Here is a 17,838-nt window from a genome sequence, read left to right on the forward strand (position 1 = left end):
AGACTTAGTTTTCATTGATTAAAAAAAACTACTAAGTAAAGTATTGCCGTTTAGACTTGGCGCTATGCTGGGTAAACATAAATCAATTATCTAATTGAACAAAAAGCTGAACTTGGAGCCTCTGTGCTGCAATGTCTGACTTTATCCTGTTCTTCAGTTGCTATAATTTAATTTGTTCAAGATTAATCTAATCATATTTTTAAATCAATACTGCACTTCTGCTTTACTGGTTTGAAAGGTGCCGTGATTTTTTACCAGAAGTATTATTAACCCAGGGATTTCTGCAAGCACGGGATGCGAAACTATCTTCTCAGAAAAGGGTGGGTTCAGTAAAAAGGTTGCCAGATGTTTTTTCAGCAAAAATGTATCTTCACAACTTTCTCAGATATAAACCGATGCTTGTTTTGTAAATCTATCCCAATGTTTACAAAATCTCATAACCTTGATTTCTGAACAGTTGCAACAGTAATTGGAAATGCAAGCTGTTCAAAGCAATTAAGTTACTGTTTGAAAATACAAATTTAATAAATACGCATCTGCTGTCAAAAACTATCCATTCGTCTAAACCAGTGGTCCTCAACCTTTTTCTGACCCAGCACTACTTAAGTATTTTAAAACTTCTTCGTGTAAACCTTCTTCGCCACTCTTGGGGTCGAAGGGCTGCGCTTTTACCACCTTTGGGTAGTGGCGGCGACTCGGTCAGATGTTTAGGCAGGTAAAGTTTTTGCAGGCAGGTTTTACAAGTTTTTCGAGTATATTTAGTTTTGATTGTGGTTGGTTTCTTGAGTTGGTACAATGAACGGAATGAACTACAGGCCTCAACTAACATATAGCTCGGTCGAATAAACTCAAACTGAGTGTGAGAATTGCAAACTATTTCGACAAACAATGAAAACTAGCGATAAGGTTTATGACGTCATCTTACTCATTGTTTAATGACTCGAAGATGTCCTCAGATGAAAGCGCTGTTGTAGTGTGGGGTATGCAGACACTAATTTTGACTGAACTTCCGCTAAACACAAGAAACGCTGGCGCCGGCCATACAATTTTAGTGGCTTCTTGTTTATTCCATTCAATAGTAACTTGTCTTGAAGAACGTGTGTCACGCACCTTTTGCACTTAAACATTTTACCCTCATGGGGAAACAGAGGTTGAACAACGTTATATTTACAACTGCAGTGTATGGTGAAGTGTTGCCAATTCCAATGTAGATTGACAAGCGGCAAAAGGAAAAAACGCAATAACTTGGATGACTGTTGCTATCTTAAAGGTCATGTAGAACACTCAGCTTAGTCTTAGCCATCCCTCATAGATTTGTGGCTTTTCTGGCAATTTAATAATTTGTTTTACACTGTAACGTATAACATCGAGTTTCAAACGGGGTATGATTTGAAAAAAAAGTCCAGCCAGAGAAGTCCGACATGCGGCCCGCTAGTCATTTTCATTCCAAGTATTATTTAGCAAAATTGCTAAAAATCGAAAAATGTTAATATTTAAAAATATGTTACTTCATCTCAGAAATGTTCTGAGATTTACGCCGCACCTTAACAGGCTTCGTACGCGCCAGAGTTAAGCGAGCGTCGCTAATGAGTGGGTGTGTGCAACTCTGTGGCTGCTTACACCTATAATTTGTTTTTTTATGTACCCATTGTTCTTGAAATTTAATAGGTTCTGCGGCCCATAGAATTATTTTAAGTGACAATGCGGCCAATTATAATAAAAAGTTGGACATCTCTGGTCTAAACAATCAAGTTTTGTAATAGTTTTATTTCTTTTCTTCACATTTAGTCGACACATTTACGCAACCGTGCCAATTTTTTTAACTTCAAAATGTCTTTCGGTTTCTAGCACAACGTTCGCGTTTTGTCGCTTCTACCTTGTTTAGACCACTGCTGTTTGGCACATATTGTTTTTCGCTGTGATGGTCAGAAATGAAAACAACTGAACTGAAAAGTGAGCCTATTTTTGTTCCATCCTGGTTGAAGCCTATCAATTTCATACGCCACTGATTTGAGGTGGAGAAGCACGTTACCCTCAAAAGTAAAAGCAATAGTTTTGTTATTGCACCTTTCAGGTTCGCTCCCATTGTTAAGACTTGAAAATAGTGTGTTCGTTGTTTCAATGCCATAATGGTGAAGAACGTTAGATAATGTTGTGAAAACATCTTGTTTAGACACTAAGACGATACAGTATGGCTGAAGATGCTTTAATTTATTCCCAAGCCGGGTCAAATACAGATGAAGATGGAGCGAATTTAATGCTCGATGGTAACCGGAATCTAAACAGACACAACTCAACAAAAAGGGTAGGCTAACAACTTTAGATGTAACTTTACAATTGAGGAAGCAATTAAAAAAGGATTTTTTATCATTTTTTTTGGGGGGAATTAATGCATGTTGGAAATACCGCAGTTATTTGTTAGCGGAGTCTCACATTTTTATATTGTTCAAAACATTTATTGAGTTCCATTGTTCAAAACAATAACATTGACTTCATATGGTCTTCCAAGTTATCAGGTCTTTGTCTCTTTGCAGATTCTTATAATTTCCACACCATTTTTTTTCTGGATAAAAATTAGGAAAACAAATAATATTTCAATATTTTAAGTTTTTTTTGGGGGGAGATTCGATGCAACTGCAGTATACTGCAGTCACATTTGACCCATATCGTGTTTTTCATTATGCGACACATAAAACTCAACTACTTGCTTTTCAGTATACATATGGGTTTTATTCAGTTTTTTTCTGATTATGTTTATGAATAACCGTGTTTCTGAAACAAAATTTTGCAAATCGAAGCTCCAAGAAACCCGATTTATCGGAAACAAATGCGTAGATTTCTCTGTAGTAGGAGGAATACTTTTTTTTCAAATTTTTGATTAATATGCCACTTAATCTTGGCAGTTACTTATCACATTTGATAACAGCATTGCAACTGTTGTAACCAGTGCAAACGGGTCGGAAGGAACGTGACCTGTAAAAGTGTATTAAATGTCCATCTGCTACAAGAAAATCAGAATAATTTTGTTGCGTTTAAAAATCTTAGGGTTGTAAAAATTTAAATCGAATAAATGAAGAATTATAATTTCAACTGTGGATCAATAATAACCATAAATTCTGATCAGCGGTTTACAGCTAACGCATGCAGAAAAAAAAATTATTAAGCAGATTAGTCACTAAATTTGTGCGTCCAATTTTAACATAACAAACTCTTGCAAGAGGTAGCCTATGCTAACATAAATTGTACGGTTGCTTTGCACATACTCAGAAATGAACTATAAAGGGAACCTATGTAGCACTATGTTAGAAGCATAGATCCTTTTGTCTGTTGATGACGAATACGTTTAAAGTGGTTTGATTACATTCTTTGATTTTCAGTTGGCATTCTTTATGCTGTCTCCAAGCTCAGTATGAAAGGCTATTAAAATATTTTCTAATACAAGTTATATCCTGAGCAAAGCCATGATTTTGATGTTGCTTCCCAGTAATATCCAGTGATGTACGCGCATACAAAAAATATTGACGCCGTCAGCGCAAACGCAAACGTTCGAAAAACTATACGCCGCATGCGTCAACGCAACTTGTAAAAAACGTTGGCGGCGTCAGTGTTAGCGCATACACTAGCGCAAACTCATTTTGTTTGCTAGGTGCCAAACATTCACACGGTATAAACCACTCGAAACAAATAAGTTTTATTTTGAATTTCCACGAAGAAACACAAGCATCTGAAAGTGTTCATCTGACATTTTGCTGCGTTTTGGTTTCAATATGTCTTTGCCCATTAAAAACATTCTTTCCACCGCAGCGCTGGAAGGTATTGGCGTGTTGTAGCGAAAAAAAGTATTTTGGAAATCTTTCGTTGGAAAAGCGCCCACTGTTAATGGTCCTTTGTGTGGCCTCTCTTCCAAGTACGCTTTTACAACCTCGTCTGTGCTGTCTTCGCCAGTGTCCTCATAAAGAGCATGGAGAAGCCCACGGGGTTCGTTGTCGCTGGCTTCCTTCGTCTGGTTGCAGTGGCTCTCAGTCTCAGAGTTTTTTAACAACTTTGATATGTGGCGAGTGGCCATTTTTCGAATTTCCACTGGATTGACATCAGGCAACCAATCGAGCCACCGCGAAAGCCTGTAATTCGGATGTGTGGCGCTGGCGAGTATGGAATCCGCATCAGTAAACAACCGTCCAAACCTGTAAAGTCAATGGTAACTTTTTCACAAACGAAACTTGCTTACATTAATTTTACAGTACAGTGTAATTCTGTTTATGCAATTCAATTGTGGATTAAAACTATTGCTCAGTACTCACCTGTTTTTTATACCCTGCACAAGGCTTTTATGAAGCGGAGAACAGTGTTCGAGGCCACTTATTCCAGCAAACGCATTTAGCAGACCTGCTATTGTGGGCAGAAGAAGACCCATATATGCTCTTACTACGCTACATAGCCTACAACAAGAATAATCGGCAAAGGCAAAGTAATGTACTACTTGTAACATAAAACAGAGTACAACATCATGCAAGCAATCACGGTCGGAGACCAAATATTTGAGTTTGTTTAGATACATAGGCTGCACTGCTCATTGCCTGAGAAGCTTCTGATTTGCCCCAAAATACAAGACTTAACTAATATAAATTAAAGTGCTCACAATTGCTTACAAACGCCTTCAACACTGCTTGACTAAAAATACTTTACACTACGAAGCCAAGTAATTGTTTACATTTTACATGGGTGACATTACCAACCTACCTACTTGCTTGCTTACATTACATTCCTGTTCTGACCCGTAATTTACTAATTTCTCAGTAGGCCTAAGTTGTTTTAACTAATTCTTTCTTTTTTTCTGCAAGACTTCAGTCTCCACGTGGGACTCTAGCGTCAAAGGCAGTAGTGTGATATACAAACAAACTCCAGCTGACTGAACAATAGATGACACTGTGACACAACACTAGAACAATGGGCAATTGCAAGACGTCAACATTTCGCAGTTTGACAAAAAAAAATTGCAAACAACAACTAAGACATTAAAAAGTATGCGTTGACGCTATGCGCTAAAAAACCGCGAAAACTATACGGCGCAGCCTCAAGCGCAAACTATCCAAAAAAATGTGGCCGCAAGCGTTAGCGCAAACAAAAAGTCTACGCCGCAAATATGCGGCGTAGAATTTGCGGCGCATACGCACATCTCTGGTAATATCCATGTGGTTAGTTTTTTCGTTGCACGCTTCTGGTTTGAAAAGGCGTTTATACAACGTTGTGTAAAAAATAAATCACATCAAAGTCAATTTTAGTCTTGTTACTGTGAATTACAATATATGCCGCTGCTTTATGCAATAAAGATTTCCAATAAAAAATATAAAAATCTCATTTTTTATGAATATTTATGGCAACACAATTGCAATACGTTTGACAACTGCATGGATAGTTGAGTGGTAAAACCCAACAAACTGTGAATAAACTTCATCTGGTCACATTTATTCCCTTTACGAGCTTTAACGTCAATGCCTGCATTTGACGTGAACCATTCGCCTGCTATCACTATCATGGTCAAAAACCAACTTTTGTTGTCGATTTTCATTGGAGCTGCGAGGTGTAATGCCTCCACATTTATGAAGAGTGGTTTGAAACAAATCTACATTGAGTGATGTTGGTCAATCGTTGGTCTAAAACTCTAAATCGACTATTTCCACCATAAATTATACTTTGGTGCAGACAGTAAGTTTTTGCAGTAATAAATCGCCATCGTATAAACAGGGCTATGGTTTTGTTTGCAGAATTCACATCACGGAAACCGAGACAATGCCACTCATTACACTGCCAGTTCTCCACCAGGATACACTTCATCCTTAAGAAAACCAAGGAGAAGTTGCGCAGGAGACTTTGAAATCGGAAGTGACACTCCTTTCAAAGATGATTTCAAGAGAGATGGTGTTCTCAAGTCGAAACGGAGTCAATCCTTCAAAGGTTGAACTACTTTATGTTACTTGACACCAGTGGTCTGACTTTGAAGATTTGAGTGTCTTGCAGCTGAATTCGTTGCACCTTTGCATTCATCACGTTCCGCTGGATGGAGATTTTGTTTTCTTTTGACAGAAACTCTTGACTGTCACGCCGGGAATGTAAGCTTACAGTATGTCAGTGTTAGGTGATTCTAGTATCTGGCTGTTCTAGGACGACACTTTTCTTTTATAAATACTCTTCTTATTATTATACTCTGTGCTTTTTTTCAAATCCAAGTTTTATCTTTTCCCACTGCCCTTTAATTCAAACATTAAAACAATATACGACAGGTTTCCAACATTTTGCATATTATGATGAGGTAAGCAGAGATGACGTTACTGATGACGTAGGCAAATCAGAGGACACCATCAATGTATCCGCATCTCATTTGGACACTTCTCCACATGGCTCCCAATTGAAGTGCTGCCAAGAACGTTCTTGTGCTCATCTTCTCAATGGAGTAGAGGATGACAAAAGAGATTTATGTCCAGGTAACGATGACTTCCCTAGGTCGTGGAACGTTTAAACGTTATGCCAGAGTAACTTTACAACAGCTGAACAAATTTCCAAAATGAAGTCGTGCTAGAACTGTTTGCGCACTATAATTGCTTTATTAAAGTAAACTAGAAAAATTTAACTGTCAGATGTTTAAGCCAAATGCTGTAAAGCTAAACTTGAAATATTTGAAATGGGCTATATTCGTGGTCATTGTACAGCGTAAACAAGAAATGAAGCAAATTATTTTTATGTTTTATTTGATCATTTGTTACTATTAATCAACATTGTAAAATCACATATCTCCTTTGAATGACGACCTTACAACGATGGAGAGCGAACTGCTGACCAGTTTTATTCAAACGCCAAAACATTGGAAGATGAGATTGATGGACAGAATCGCATTTTGTATAAGGGCCAAGTAATAGGAATTACTGCCTGGGTAAAAACATCAAAACTCATTGTAAATGGGTTAAAATGCTCTCCGCAATAGTACAGTCATGGTACAGTATAGGCTACATGGTTTTGGCGTAGTCAAAAATTGCAGAAAATGGATAACAGGCTAACGCTCGGTAGTTGAAGATTTAGATTAAGTAGATGGGAGGGCACGAAAGCCAATCTGCGTGTCCACCTTCAGGTATGCCTTTAAGTGTCTTGTCAAAGACACAACCGCGTGCTCTTCAGCTGGATCAAACCGTCACCCTTTCGAAGGTTAAACCAGGGATCTCACTCGGCTATGTAGCTTTCCTGGTATCCACACATTCAACGTTTCTTTCATAAAGCTATTGGGTGATGTCAAGCCACCGCCAGACAGCATTCAATAGCATTGCAATAGGTAATCATGTTATAAAAGTTTGTATAAAATGTAAGTTACATCTTTCACACAAAAATGAGGTTGACCTGTATAGGAGTTTGTAATATCACCAGATATAGTTTTCCATCCTTTTAAATTTTTCTCTTTACTATTTTCTTGGCGCACTTTTGGATCATTAATTTTTTTACAAGACAACTAATGCGATTTTGCTTTATATCGTACAAATTGAACAGTGCAAGGAGGATGAGGCATTTCAGATATCAACTCTAAAGTTTGTAAGGCCGGCTATGTTTTTTAGTGATTCAAACTTGCTGCTTTTTTTACTGCTTTAAAATTAGTTGGTTGTCAATTATTCAAAAAATGTGAGAGCTATTCTCTTTTTCCATTTGTTGAGATAAATTAGCGGATAAAACAGTGCCTGAACCGAACCTAATTAGCATCAATTATGCTGGAATAAGGAAAATTGGCAAATCCATACTTTGATCACTGCAGCATGAATTATTCACTGCGTCTTGTATTAGTTCAGTACTACATGTCCCTTACGTTATTGAGATTTAAAAGCAGACCATACCCCTTGCACAAACTTTATTTTGCTAGAGTTGTCTTTCCAAAGGCGAAGCGAAAGTATTCTTGGCATGTAAAATTCAGTTATTTGTAAGCTTAACAGACGTGAGTTGTGTGCGTCCAATCTTGAACCAAGGATGTGACAAAATGCTCTCTCTGTGGATTTGAATGAAAAAGTGAAGCAAAACTTCAGTAACTACAAACATATTAAAAATGTTTCCGCAAATAAACATCTCATGTAAAATAAATCATATGTTGGGGTCTTGGAGTGAAGAAAAACCGATTTCATTCGCATGGTTTTCAAATTTAAATTTACGTAGCTGAAAGCGAAAGATATCGTAGACTGCCCAAATATTTTTGTTATAGCCCATTTGGCAGAGTTTCAAACCAATACGGCTAATCCGAAGTTGTATACATATTTTTTTGATTTCTGTCAAAAACATCAAATAAAGAAATAAGAAATGCATGCTATGCGTTTTCCTCGTGTAATTAAACAGTCATGAGATGTGTCTTAATTCCTTTTTCATGTTCAGATCATTCTTATGCATTTCTTACTTCCCTTCTTGTGTATGTATCTCAGTTGTTCAGATGCTTGACAACGCTAACGTGCTGTTTAGCCGAAAACGTTTGCAAATTTTAGTTTATTTATTTGTTTAATGTCGTGTTGTGGCTTAGTTTTATCTACTTATGCTTTACCAAAGTTACCCATACCAGAATTGTACTAAAACGATTTTGGTTTACAACAGCCAGCTACAATGCCTGTGAGAAATATAGGCTATGCCGTGCACATTTGTAAGTTCTTCTTGCAGCAGACCACAACCTATCCGTGTTACGTCATAGTCATACGTAATAATGATAATAACAGCATTTGCAGTAGGCATTATTGCGCCACATCCACGGTGCGAATTATGTTCCTGGGCGCCGAAAAGCAACAATGATATCGTTTTCTTTCTGATTGTTATTTTACTCTCCTGCATATTATTACAGCAACTCGATTAAAAAAACGTTACATTTACACTAAGATTCGCAGACCATGGACATGCAAAACTCCATCCGCCTTCAGCTTATCCGCAATACTATAGAGGGGTTACTAATTACTTATTTCTGATTTACAAAACAATGTACTTTTAATGGCTATGTAAGAAGAGTGAAGCTGGTTTTAAAGTAATTTAAGGTTTTTAGTTAAAAACAAGCCAGTGGCAAAGCGTAAAAAATGTCAAATTGGCAGTTAACCCCTCTAATGCTGCCGGGACAGCGGAGTTGCGTGTCCCATAATAAACTATCCCTAACAACAACCAACGTGGAAATTTTTATTTTGTATTTTGCTTTTCAGATCATTGTGATGGATTTCCTGGTTCTAGCACTTGTCCTGACTGCAAAAGAGTCGTTATTAACGTATCCGGACAAATATTCGAAACACAAATGGGAACACTTCAACGCTTCCCAAAAACACTCCTTGGACATCCGGATAAACGGAAAAAGCACTTTGATCCTGCGCGGAAACAGTATTTTTTCGATCGGAATCGGCCTTCTTTCGACGCTATTCTCCATTTTTATCAGGTCACCAAAAGTATGGAACAAACAAACTAAACATGCACTCAGGAATGCTGTAAACTACTCATAAAAGTGTCATAGAGATCGTTTTGATTGTTCAAGCACGATTACGTTTTGCCTTTGACAACTTTTTATTCCGAATTATCAAGAAGCATTTAGCTCTAATTTAGCTCTAAATTTCAGCTATGGAAAAATCATACCTGTCTTTCTGAGGTATTCAGTGAAAGAATCTCATTACAGAATGTATTTGAACAACATTTACAGGATTGGGCGGACGGTACATACAACACTAAAGCATCATAAACATTGCATTAGGATTGTTGAAAATTATTAAGCTGATCGAAGTATAGTCGATCGAATGGCAGTTTATGAGATAATTTCTCACTCAAATTCTTAATTTCTTAAAAACACAACAAATCCAAATCTCAAATCCACCAGTCTTCTCAAATCGCAATTCTCCGTAATAGCAATTCCTGTTTTTCAATTGTCTGATTTCCAGCTTTCCATTAAACTAACTGTTCCAATTACCACTTATTTCATGCATAACAAATGAACGATAAACATTACACCTGCTTTTAACCCACAACAACATCTCACAAAATGTTTGCAACTGGGTCTAATAAATAAAAATTTAAATTATAGTCTTAAAATAAGTTTCTGGGCAGCCGATTTGTAGCAAGAATTGACAGCGATAGACACGTGTTTCGCCCATGAGGCTGGGCTTATCAGTATCGCACCGGGATCATCAGAACGTCCCTTCTTCACAAGTCTTAAAATATTTATAAATCAACCTTAAAATTCTTGATAAAATCAAGGCAATCATTTACGTTACTGGGACAGCATTGTCTTTACCGCTGGATACTCTCTTGAGATTATTGAAAAGAAAACAAAACCAAAAATATTCATATCAACAATAGAAATAACTTCTGAATAGTTCGATCTCAATTATGATGTTTAGAAAGAGATTTGAAGATGCATTTATTACAACTTACTTAAATAAGTTATTTCCGCCTTTTGAATATTTGTATTTAGAATCCATTTCCAACCGTAATAAAAAAGATAATTTGTATGTAGCCTAATCATTACATTTGCAAATAGTAAATTTTATAAGGGCTTTACGCTGCCATAGTAGTAATGTGCGATCATGAGAAAAGGGTAATAAACTAGCATTAGCTTGGAATATCTTGCAATTATCGCCAGGTCATCTGTCTCATTGTGTGTCATAAATGTTCAAATCCCAGAAGATATATAGTTGAAGTTTCTCGTCATCCAACAATACGTTGTTTCCATAAAGTTGATAACAAAATTTACTGTAATTTTAAACGTTAATACACAATTAGCTATTGTTTTTTGCAACATACTTTGTAAGAGATATATAAGACCACAAATATCTTCTATTTACATCAAACAACACCACAGTATCATGATATAATCGAAACACAGATGGAAACATTTTCAGTCATACATTCAGCCTTTGCCAAGCCACTGAGCATCATTTATCAACCGCGTAACCTCTATGAAATCATTTCAGAAATTTCCAAATGTCAAGGCAACACCTCTTCAACGGAATGCAAACGCTGTTATAGAGCATAGCCATAGAGCCTAATGTTTGGTTCTGTTACTTCATAATTAATTCATGTGATTGCTCAATTGATTAAGGGTCTCTGTGTTGCCAAGACAACAGATTGAATATTGGAATCTGATAATTGTGCATCGACTAAAAAAAGAATATTTCCAAAAACTATCATAAGGCTACCCCCAAAAGTGTACGTTGCACCTTTTAGGATTTCTACACGCAATTTGTATTGATTTTTGCTGTTTAAACTATTTCTTCAGTACATTTTTCCAGCACAACTTTGTACCAATGGTTGAAGTCCATATTGTGCCACGCACCAGAAGATGTTTATGTATAGACTTTCAAAAGGAACCGTTGCAGACATTCTTAATTGAAACTTTAATTTTAACTTTTTTTTCAAATACCTGTCACCAAGTAGTTTAGTAGTCACTTTAAAAATGTCTGCGTTAAACACACGGCGAACAGCGTTTTATATATAAGTTTTTTTCTCATCAGTACTTACAGTTCAGGTGTACTTAAAATATCTTATCTTTGTTGCATTACAGAGTGGAGGACGATTAAGACGACCACTAGATGTCCCTGTTGACATCTTTGCAGACGAAATCAAGTTTTTTCAGTTAGGTTCTGAAGCAATGGCAAAATATCAAGAAATCGAAGGATATGTGTTTGAAGGTAAAAAATTAGCACCGAAACTATAGATATTAAGGGTTGAATCAAAAGTGGTTCAAAACCGAAGTGCTATAAAACAGATTGGTATCATGCTTGTCATGCTGAAAATATGTTGCCCAATAATGGGTTATGCTTTTCAAAATAGCACATATTGGCCTAAGATTGATTTGAGCGCGACTGTAAAATATTAGAATATTACGTCTATGTACGGTAATGTTGAACTAGAGTAATACTAAGACTCTGATTCAGGTTTGCATGTTTTAAACTGAACGACTCCTGTGAAGCAAACGTCATGGCTCCCGCCTTGTCATAAAAGGTGCCTTAGGAACTTGCCTCAGGAAACTATAGCGATGTCATGGCTCGTGCTGTTTGTTCAATAGGTTTGCATGTTGATGACTTGCTAGATCACTGTAGATCATTATCTTGGCTATATAACTGAGTGATGAGAGCCCTGGCGCGGCACTCCAAGTGGCGCCGGTTCAATACCGCTCAAGCATGCGGCTGTATCTGGCAAAACACTTAAAGGCATGCATGAAGGTAGACAGGAAGATTGGCTTCCTTGCCTTCCCGTCCACTTAATCTAAATCTTCAACCACTGGGCGAAGCCTGGATACCATAAAAAATCAATTATGGATATGAGGACAATGTTGCTCACTTTTATCAAACGTTAAGAAATAAATTTGGAAACAAATATTTATATTAATAATGTTTTTACAGAGGAAGAATACGAAACGTGTGGAACTGGAATGCTGGCGGAAATGCAAGAGAGAAAAAGAGAAATTTTACCTGAGAACAAATATCAGCGTGCCGTGTGGTTGCTCTTTGAAAAACCTGAAAGCTCAAATGGTGCTAGAGTCGTGGCTGTAATATCAATATCTGTTATATTTTTGTCAATCATTTGTTTTTGTCTTGAAACTGTGCCAAGTTTGCAAGAACAATACAACCCAAAAGTCACTCCGCAAGTCACGAAAAGTCCAAAGGAATCCTACCACAGTGGAATTCATAAAAGACAAACCACTCCTACAATCAACGAAACTGTCAATGAGACATTTTTTCGGTAATTTTATCTTAAAATACACATTGGCAACCCTTACGGTAAATTCTATTACAACGATATATTAGGCAAAGGGAGGGAATAAACCAAAAGTAAGAAAACGTTTTTATGATTCAGTATCTACTTGCTCCTTCATGAGAACTATCGGGTTTGTCGATCGATCGTTCATTGTCGCTTCTGAGTTCTATTTTGTATGTGAAAAAGGTATCGCGTATAAATCCATCGGATGGATGGTTAGTTGATGATTTAAACACGAACTTGTGGCAGTAGATTAATTTTTCAATGGTACTGTAACATAAAGATTGTATTAAAAAGGGTTTAAAATAAAGTTTCGTAATTTTCTTAAATTTCGACCATTTTGACCACCCATACTAGATTTTGTATGATTTCAAGAAAATTTTGTTTATATAGTTTTTTTATATTTCAGTAAACTGTTCGAAGCCACAGAATTGCCGGTTGTTACTACTTCAAAGTGGGAAGAAAAGCCAACCCGTACACCATTCTTTAAGAATCCGTTTTGGATAATTGAAACATTTTGTATAACTTGGTTTACTATTGAGGTAATGTTGTTAGTAAAGTAAATAAATAACTATCTCTCGATTTATTTTTAAAGTTTTATTCTACATTGTTTATGATAAAATTAATTTACTATCTCTTTCTGTTTAATATTTTACAATGTCGTGAAATAAATTTTAAAATGTCACAAACAGATAATTCCCCACATATTAATGGGATTGAATGACATTATTTAAGCATTGAATGACATCTTTTAATACAATAAGCTAACGTGCATACTAAATTTAAACATTTTCGGCAAAACTCTAATGGCAGTCTGTGCCGTCATCAATAAAATAATACGTCTAACCAAAAACATAGAGGCTATAAATGGCTATGAGAGATATTACAATTTGCACTATAATAAGGCGAGTAGAACAACATTTGGAACTGATACAAGAGCTGTTGAAACTATTCTGATATAAGACATTAGCCGGAATCTAGTCATATGATTAATTATCTGTCTGTGGTATTGCAAAATTACTCTTTTTCTAACGCAATGCTAAAATAATTTTTTGCAGAGTTTTTTTAATCCAAGATAAAGTTTTGTCACAGAACTTTTCACATAATAATACATATAAAATAAGTCTTGGCTTGATGTGTAGTGTCGTGTTTTAAACAACGCAACAGAAGAAAATAATAAGATAAACCATTTAATTTAGTTTATCATTGGATGATTTTTACCCAAAAAGCAAAATCAGTCATTTTTACATCTGCAAACGTTGAATCAATGGAAAAATGATGGACTTTGCTGTTTGGGTATTAGCCCTGTTCAACTATACCCATGAAGGAACATCGACTGATGAAAATATTATTATAAAGTCAGCTTTCTCGTTTCCTTTTTTTTTCGTTCACATGTTGTCCACCCAATTAGCTCAGTGATTACACGCCCGTTAGTTGGCTTGAAGCGGTTATATAATAAACCAAGCTTATAAAATAAGAAGAAACTTTAGCCACACAAAAACAACACGCAAACAACTCTCAATAAATCGAACAGCACAACTTCATACGAGACTGGAATTAGATTTTCCACAATTTGTAATTTGTAAACTAAAAGTAGGCATTTATTTCAAAGAAGGCCAAAGGAAACAATAAAGAACGCATCCTTTAACGTGACAGTCATTTCTTTGATGAACATTCAGTTTCTTTCATTTCTTTGCTTTGTTTTGTTTTCAGTTGGCAAGTCGTTTTTTGAGTTGTCCTACCAAGCGAAAATTTTGCCGGGATCTTCTCAATATTATTGATCTGGTGGCAATTGTGCCGTACTTTTTCACCACAGCTTCACAGGCGGCAGCTTATTCAGCTGGAGGTAAGTTAAAAAACATGCATCAGAAAATAAAAAGACATTTAAAAATCAAAAGATCAAATTTATATTTTTTTACATTGGCTTGTACCCTTTTGCTCAGATGATCCTTCAAACGCAAAAGGGATCTCCCTCGCCTTCATTCGCGTCGTTCGTCTTGTGAGAGTATTTCGGATCTTCAAACTTTCGCGCCATTCGACTGGTCTTCAGATTCTCGCCCAGACCTTGAAGTCGAGCTTCAGAGAGTTGGGCTTGCTTCTTTTCTTTGTTCTAATTGGTGTTGTGATATTTTCCAGTGCTGTTTACTTTGCAGGTAAGTAGAATATTTTTGCCACTTTTATTTAGTTTTGATCAGAGTTGAGCTTTCCATGTTCGTGACGAGTTTGTAAATCGTAGGTTGCTGCGAGCCATAAAATAAAATTTGACCTATCAAAATGCACGGTTTTGTTAATTAGTTCTAATTGTTTATTTGAAAGTGTCAAAAAAAATGTTTCTGAGAAATATGATAATAAACTTTTTACTTCGACCTACAGTACTTCACTTTTTTATCCCCAATTTCTAGCCAAAGCTAGTGAAAGTTCTCAATAGGCTATGTATACTAAATAGTAAAAAACAAATCTCAGTACCGTAATTTATCTTCGACTTATTTCTTACTTCGTTTATCAAACGTACCAAAACGCAACAACAAAGTTATCCTTTAAATCTAGTTTACTTTGACGTTGTTAGGTTATAACTTTTTTTTATAAGTTTTTTCGATTTTAGTTGTTTCGATTATAACTTTCATTCTTGAATTCACTGAAGCTGTCGGAACTTCCCACAAAGTAATTATCTTTCAAGTAATTCCTTAGTGTCACTAGAAGAAGCAGTGACGCAATTGAAGGTTTGTTCTAGCAAGGAAGCAAAGTTAATGAGAAAGAGTACCAACCACGTTCTTTGCAATCATCAACTTTTATTTTTGAACTATTTTTCCGCGCTTTTGACGCATGTTTCTTGTTTCAGAGGTAGATTCTGGTGAGGAACAATCTTATTTCAATAGTATCCCGGATGCTTTCTGGTGGGCGATCGTCACCATGACAACGGTCGGATACGGCGACATGCATCCCGTCACTGTCGCTGGGAAGATCGTGGGGAGTGTCTGCGCACTGTGTGGAATCCTCTGTTTAGCGCTACCTGTGCCCGTCATAGTCTCAAACTTCATGTATTTCTACCAGAGGGCGGTGGCCAATAAGAAACGAGACAACGTAAATTGAGCGTGCAGGAATCGGAGACGTTTTCATTAAAAACTCCTCCACAAAACGTTTCCATCTCTTCACGACAAACATCAGTGAATATTGCTCAAATCAAGGCTTTATGCGACTACTACAACAGGAAAATATATGGAAGTACAAAGTTTGTATGAGAAAAATGACAGCGAAATCGGTGGTCACTGCACTTTTCACGTATGATCACGCACAGAGCCAAGCGACCATAGAAATCTCAATTTAAAGGCCATAAAGGATAAGATGAGAAAACGAGAGCGTTGTTAAAACGTTTGAACAACAACAACACCATTTTTTTGAAAATATATTATGTAAAAACAACGTATAAATTATATCCAACGTTCTATAGAATACTGTACACATGTATTCGTGTACCATATGGCAAATGGTTTTTTAAAAATACGTTTCAAAATTCTACAGTTCTGGAGAAGTGTTCACAATCTTCAGTATTCTGAATTTATTAGTGTCCCTAGAAGAAGCAGTGGCGCAATTGAAGGTTTGTTCTAGCAGGGAGGCAAAGTTAATGAGAAAGAGTACCAACCACATTCTTTGCAATCATCAAACAAAAATTGACTCAAGATGTAGCCTACATTTAACCAAGGAAGGCATTTTTTTAACTCCCTATCAGGTGCGCCTCTCACCTATTTTTGAAATGCTTATTGACAAATTTCCATGATCATGAAATCTATATTTTGTAGGCCTAGGCTACATATTGAACTACAAATGCTTTAACAGATTTATACCAAAGTAACACCACGTTACCACAAAATGAGGATAAGTCTAATTGTCTTTTTGATTTTTCAATTATAATTAGAGCATTTGTTGAACATTATTCTATGACTTTTGTGGTGTTTCGAGGTGATATACACCAACATTTACTGCACAAATGTATAGGCTAGTTTAGTTATGCCTAACTAATGTCGCTTTGGTTGTGTATCCACGAAAAACATTAAGAAGCTATTCAAATTCTGATGCAGTTGAATTGTGCTGTTATATGTAAAGTAGCCTACTCAATATCATAATTGATTTGATAGAAGCGCTTTCGCTTTAGTGCTATTCTCTAGTTTGTGCAAACCCTTTGCTTGGCGTGTAGAGAGAGTATCTCTTGAACAAAGAAAACGCGCTTGTATGTCATGCCAACAAGGTTGTTTTTGTAATTTAATTTCATAAACTTAATTTAGATTTTTTATGTGTGTGGAATTAAACTTTTTCGGATTGTTTACGTTTAATAAACTTGTTTCCACGATCGTCTCACATTTAGTTGAAAAGTTGCTGGGAATTAAACTCAGGCCTGCAAACTGGGTGATGAGAAACTTGAAAATAAAATCAAGACAAAATTTATTAAATTAAAGCGCTTTGAATCGACTGTGGCAGAAATTTTACCAACTCAGAAATTTTTACAAAATCACCGGATTCAAACATGCAACAAATCAAAAACATTGTCTTGGCTGATTGAAATATTTTTTTTAGTCAAAACAAAGTCAAATCTTTCATAAAAGTTTGATCTTCACTGTAACAGACCGGGCGTAGTGCTGTGACCTATTTGTTTGCCCCACTGAGTTTTAAATTTCATTTGGAATCTTACTAATGGCCAATAAAAGTGCACCATTTGGATGTACGTCAGTGATAATGGTCATCAGGAAGTTTGTACCAGTTTACTCGTTGCGCAGTGTTGCCAGAGCACGTGTTTTAACTGAGGCAAAGATTCTAAGTTAGTTTTGCTTAACAAGAACATCCAGTGGTCATGAATTTTGAAAATCAGTTTTTAACATGCAAGCTTGAGCTGCATGTGTTTACGCAAAATATTTAAAGAAATTGGCTGATTTCTCAATGCAACAAATAGGATCTGGAGCGTTTAAAGTATAGGCAGTTGACTATGTTTCAAGCTTTCGAACAAAGTTAAACTTATGAAAGAAAAATACTTAGCGTTCAGAAAGTAGGCTAATTCGTCATAGGCTTACTTTAAATGGTTGAAAATAATCTTTCGGGAGCTTTCTCAGCACG

General features: G+C 36.2%; 1 protein-coding gene across 1 annotated transcript; it reads left to right on the forward strand.

Annotated features, from left to right (window-relative positions):
- Positions 1-5,374: 5,374 nt before the first annotated feature.
- Positions 5,375-17,374, forward strand: LOC145777451 (potassium voltage-gated channel subfamily A member 1-like). The gene is made up of 10 exons (XM_082588826.1): positions 5,375-5,395; positions 5,766-5,955; positions 6,282-6,482; positions 9,198-9,424; positions 11,540-11,666; positions 12,381-12,720; positions 13,145-13,277; positions 14,449-14,581; positions 14,679-14,888; positions 15,575-17,374. Exons 1-10 carry the CDS (start codon positions 5,375-5,377, stop codon positions 15,823-15,825), a joined length of 1,833 nt encoding a protein of 610 aa, XP_082444952.1. The 3' UTR covers positions 15,826-17,374.
- Positions 17,375-17,838: the final 464 nt, after the last annotated feature.

The sequence above is a fragment of the Aplidium turbinatum genome, chromosome 9 (assembly GCF_918807975.1).
Source record: "Aplidium turbinatum chromosome 9, kaAplTurb1.1, whole genome shotgun sequence".
Lineage (NCBI taxonomy): Eukaryota > Metazoa > Chordata > Ascidiacea > Aplousobranchia > Polyclinidae > Aplidium > Aplidium turbinatum.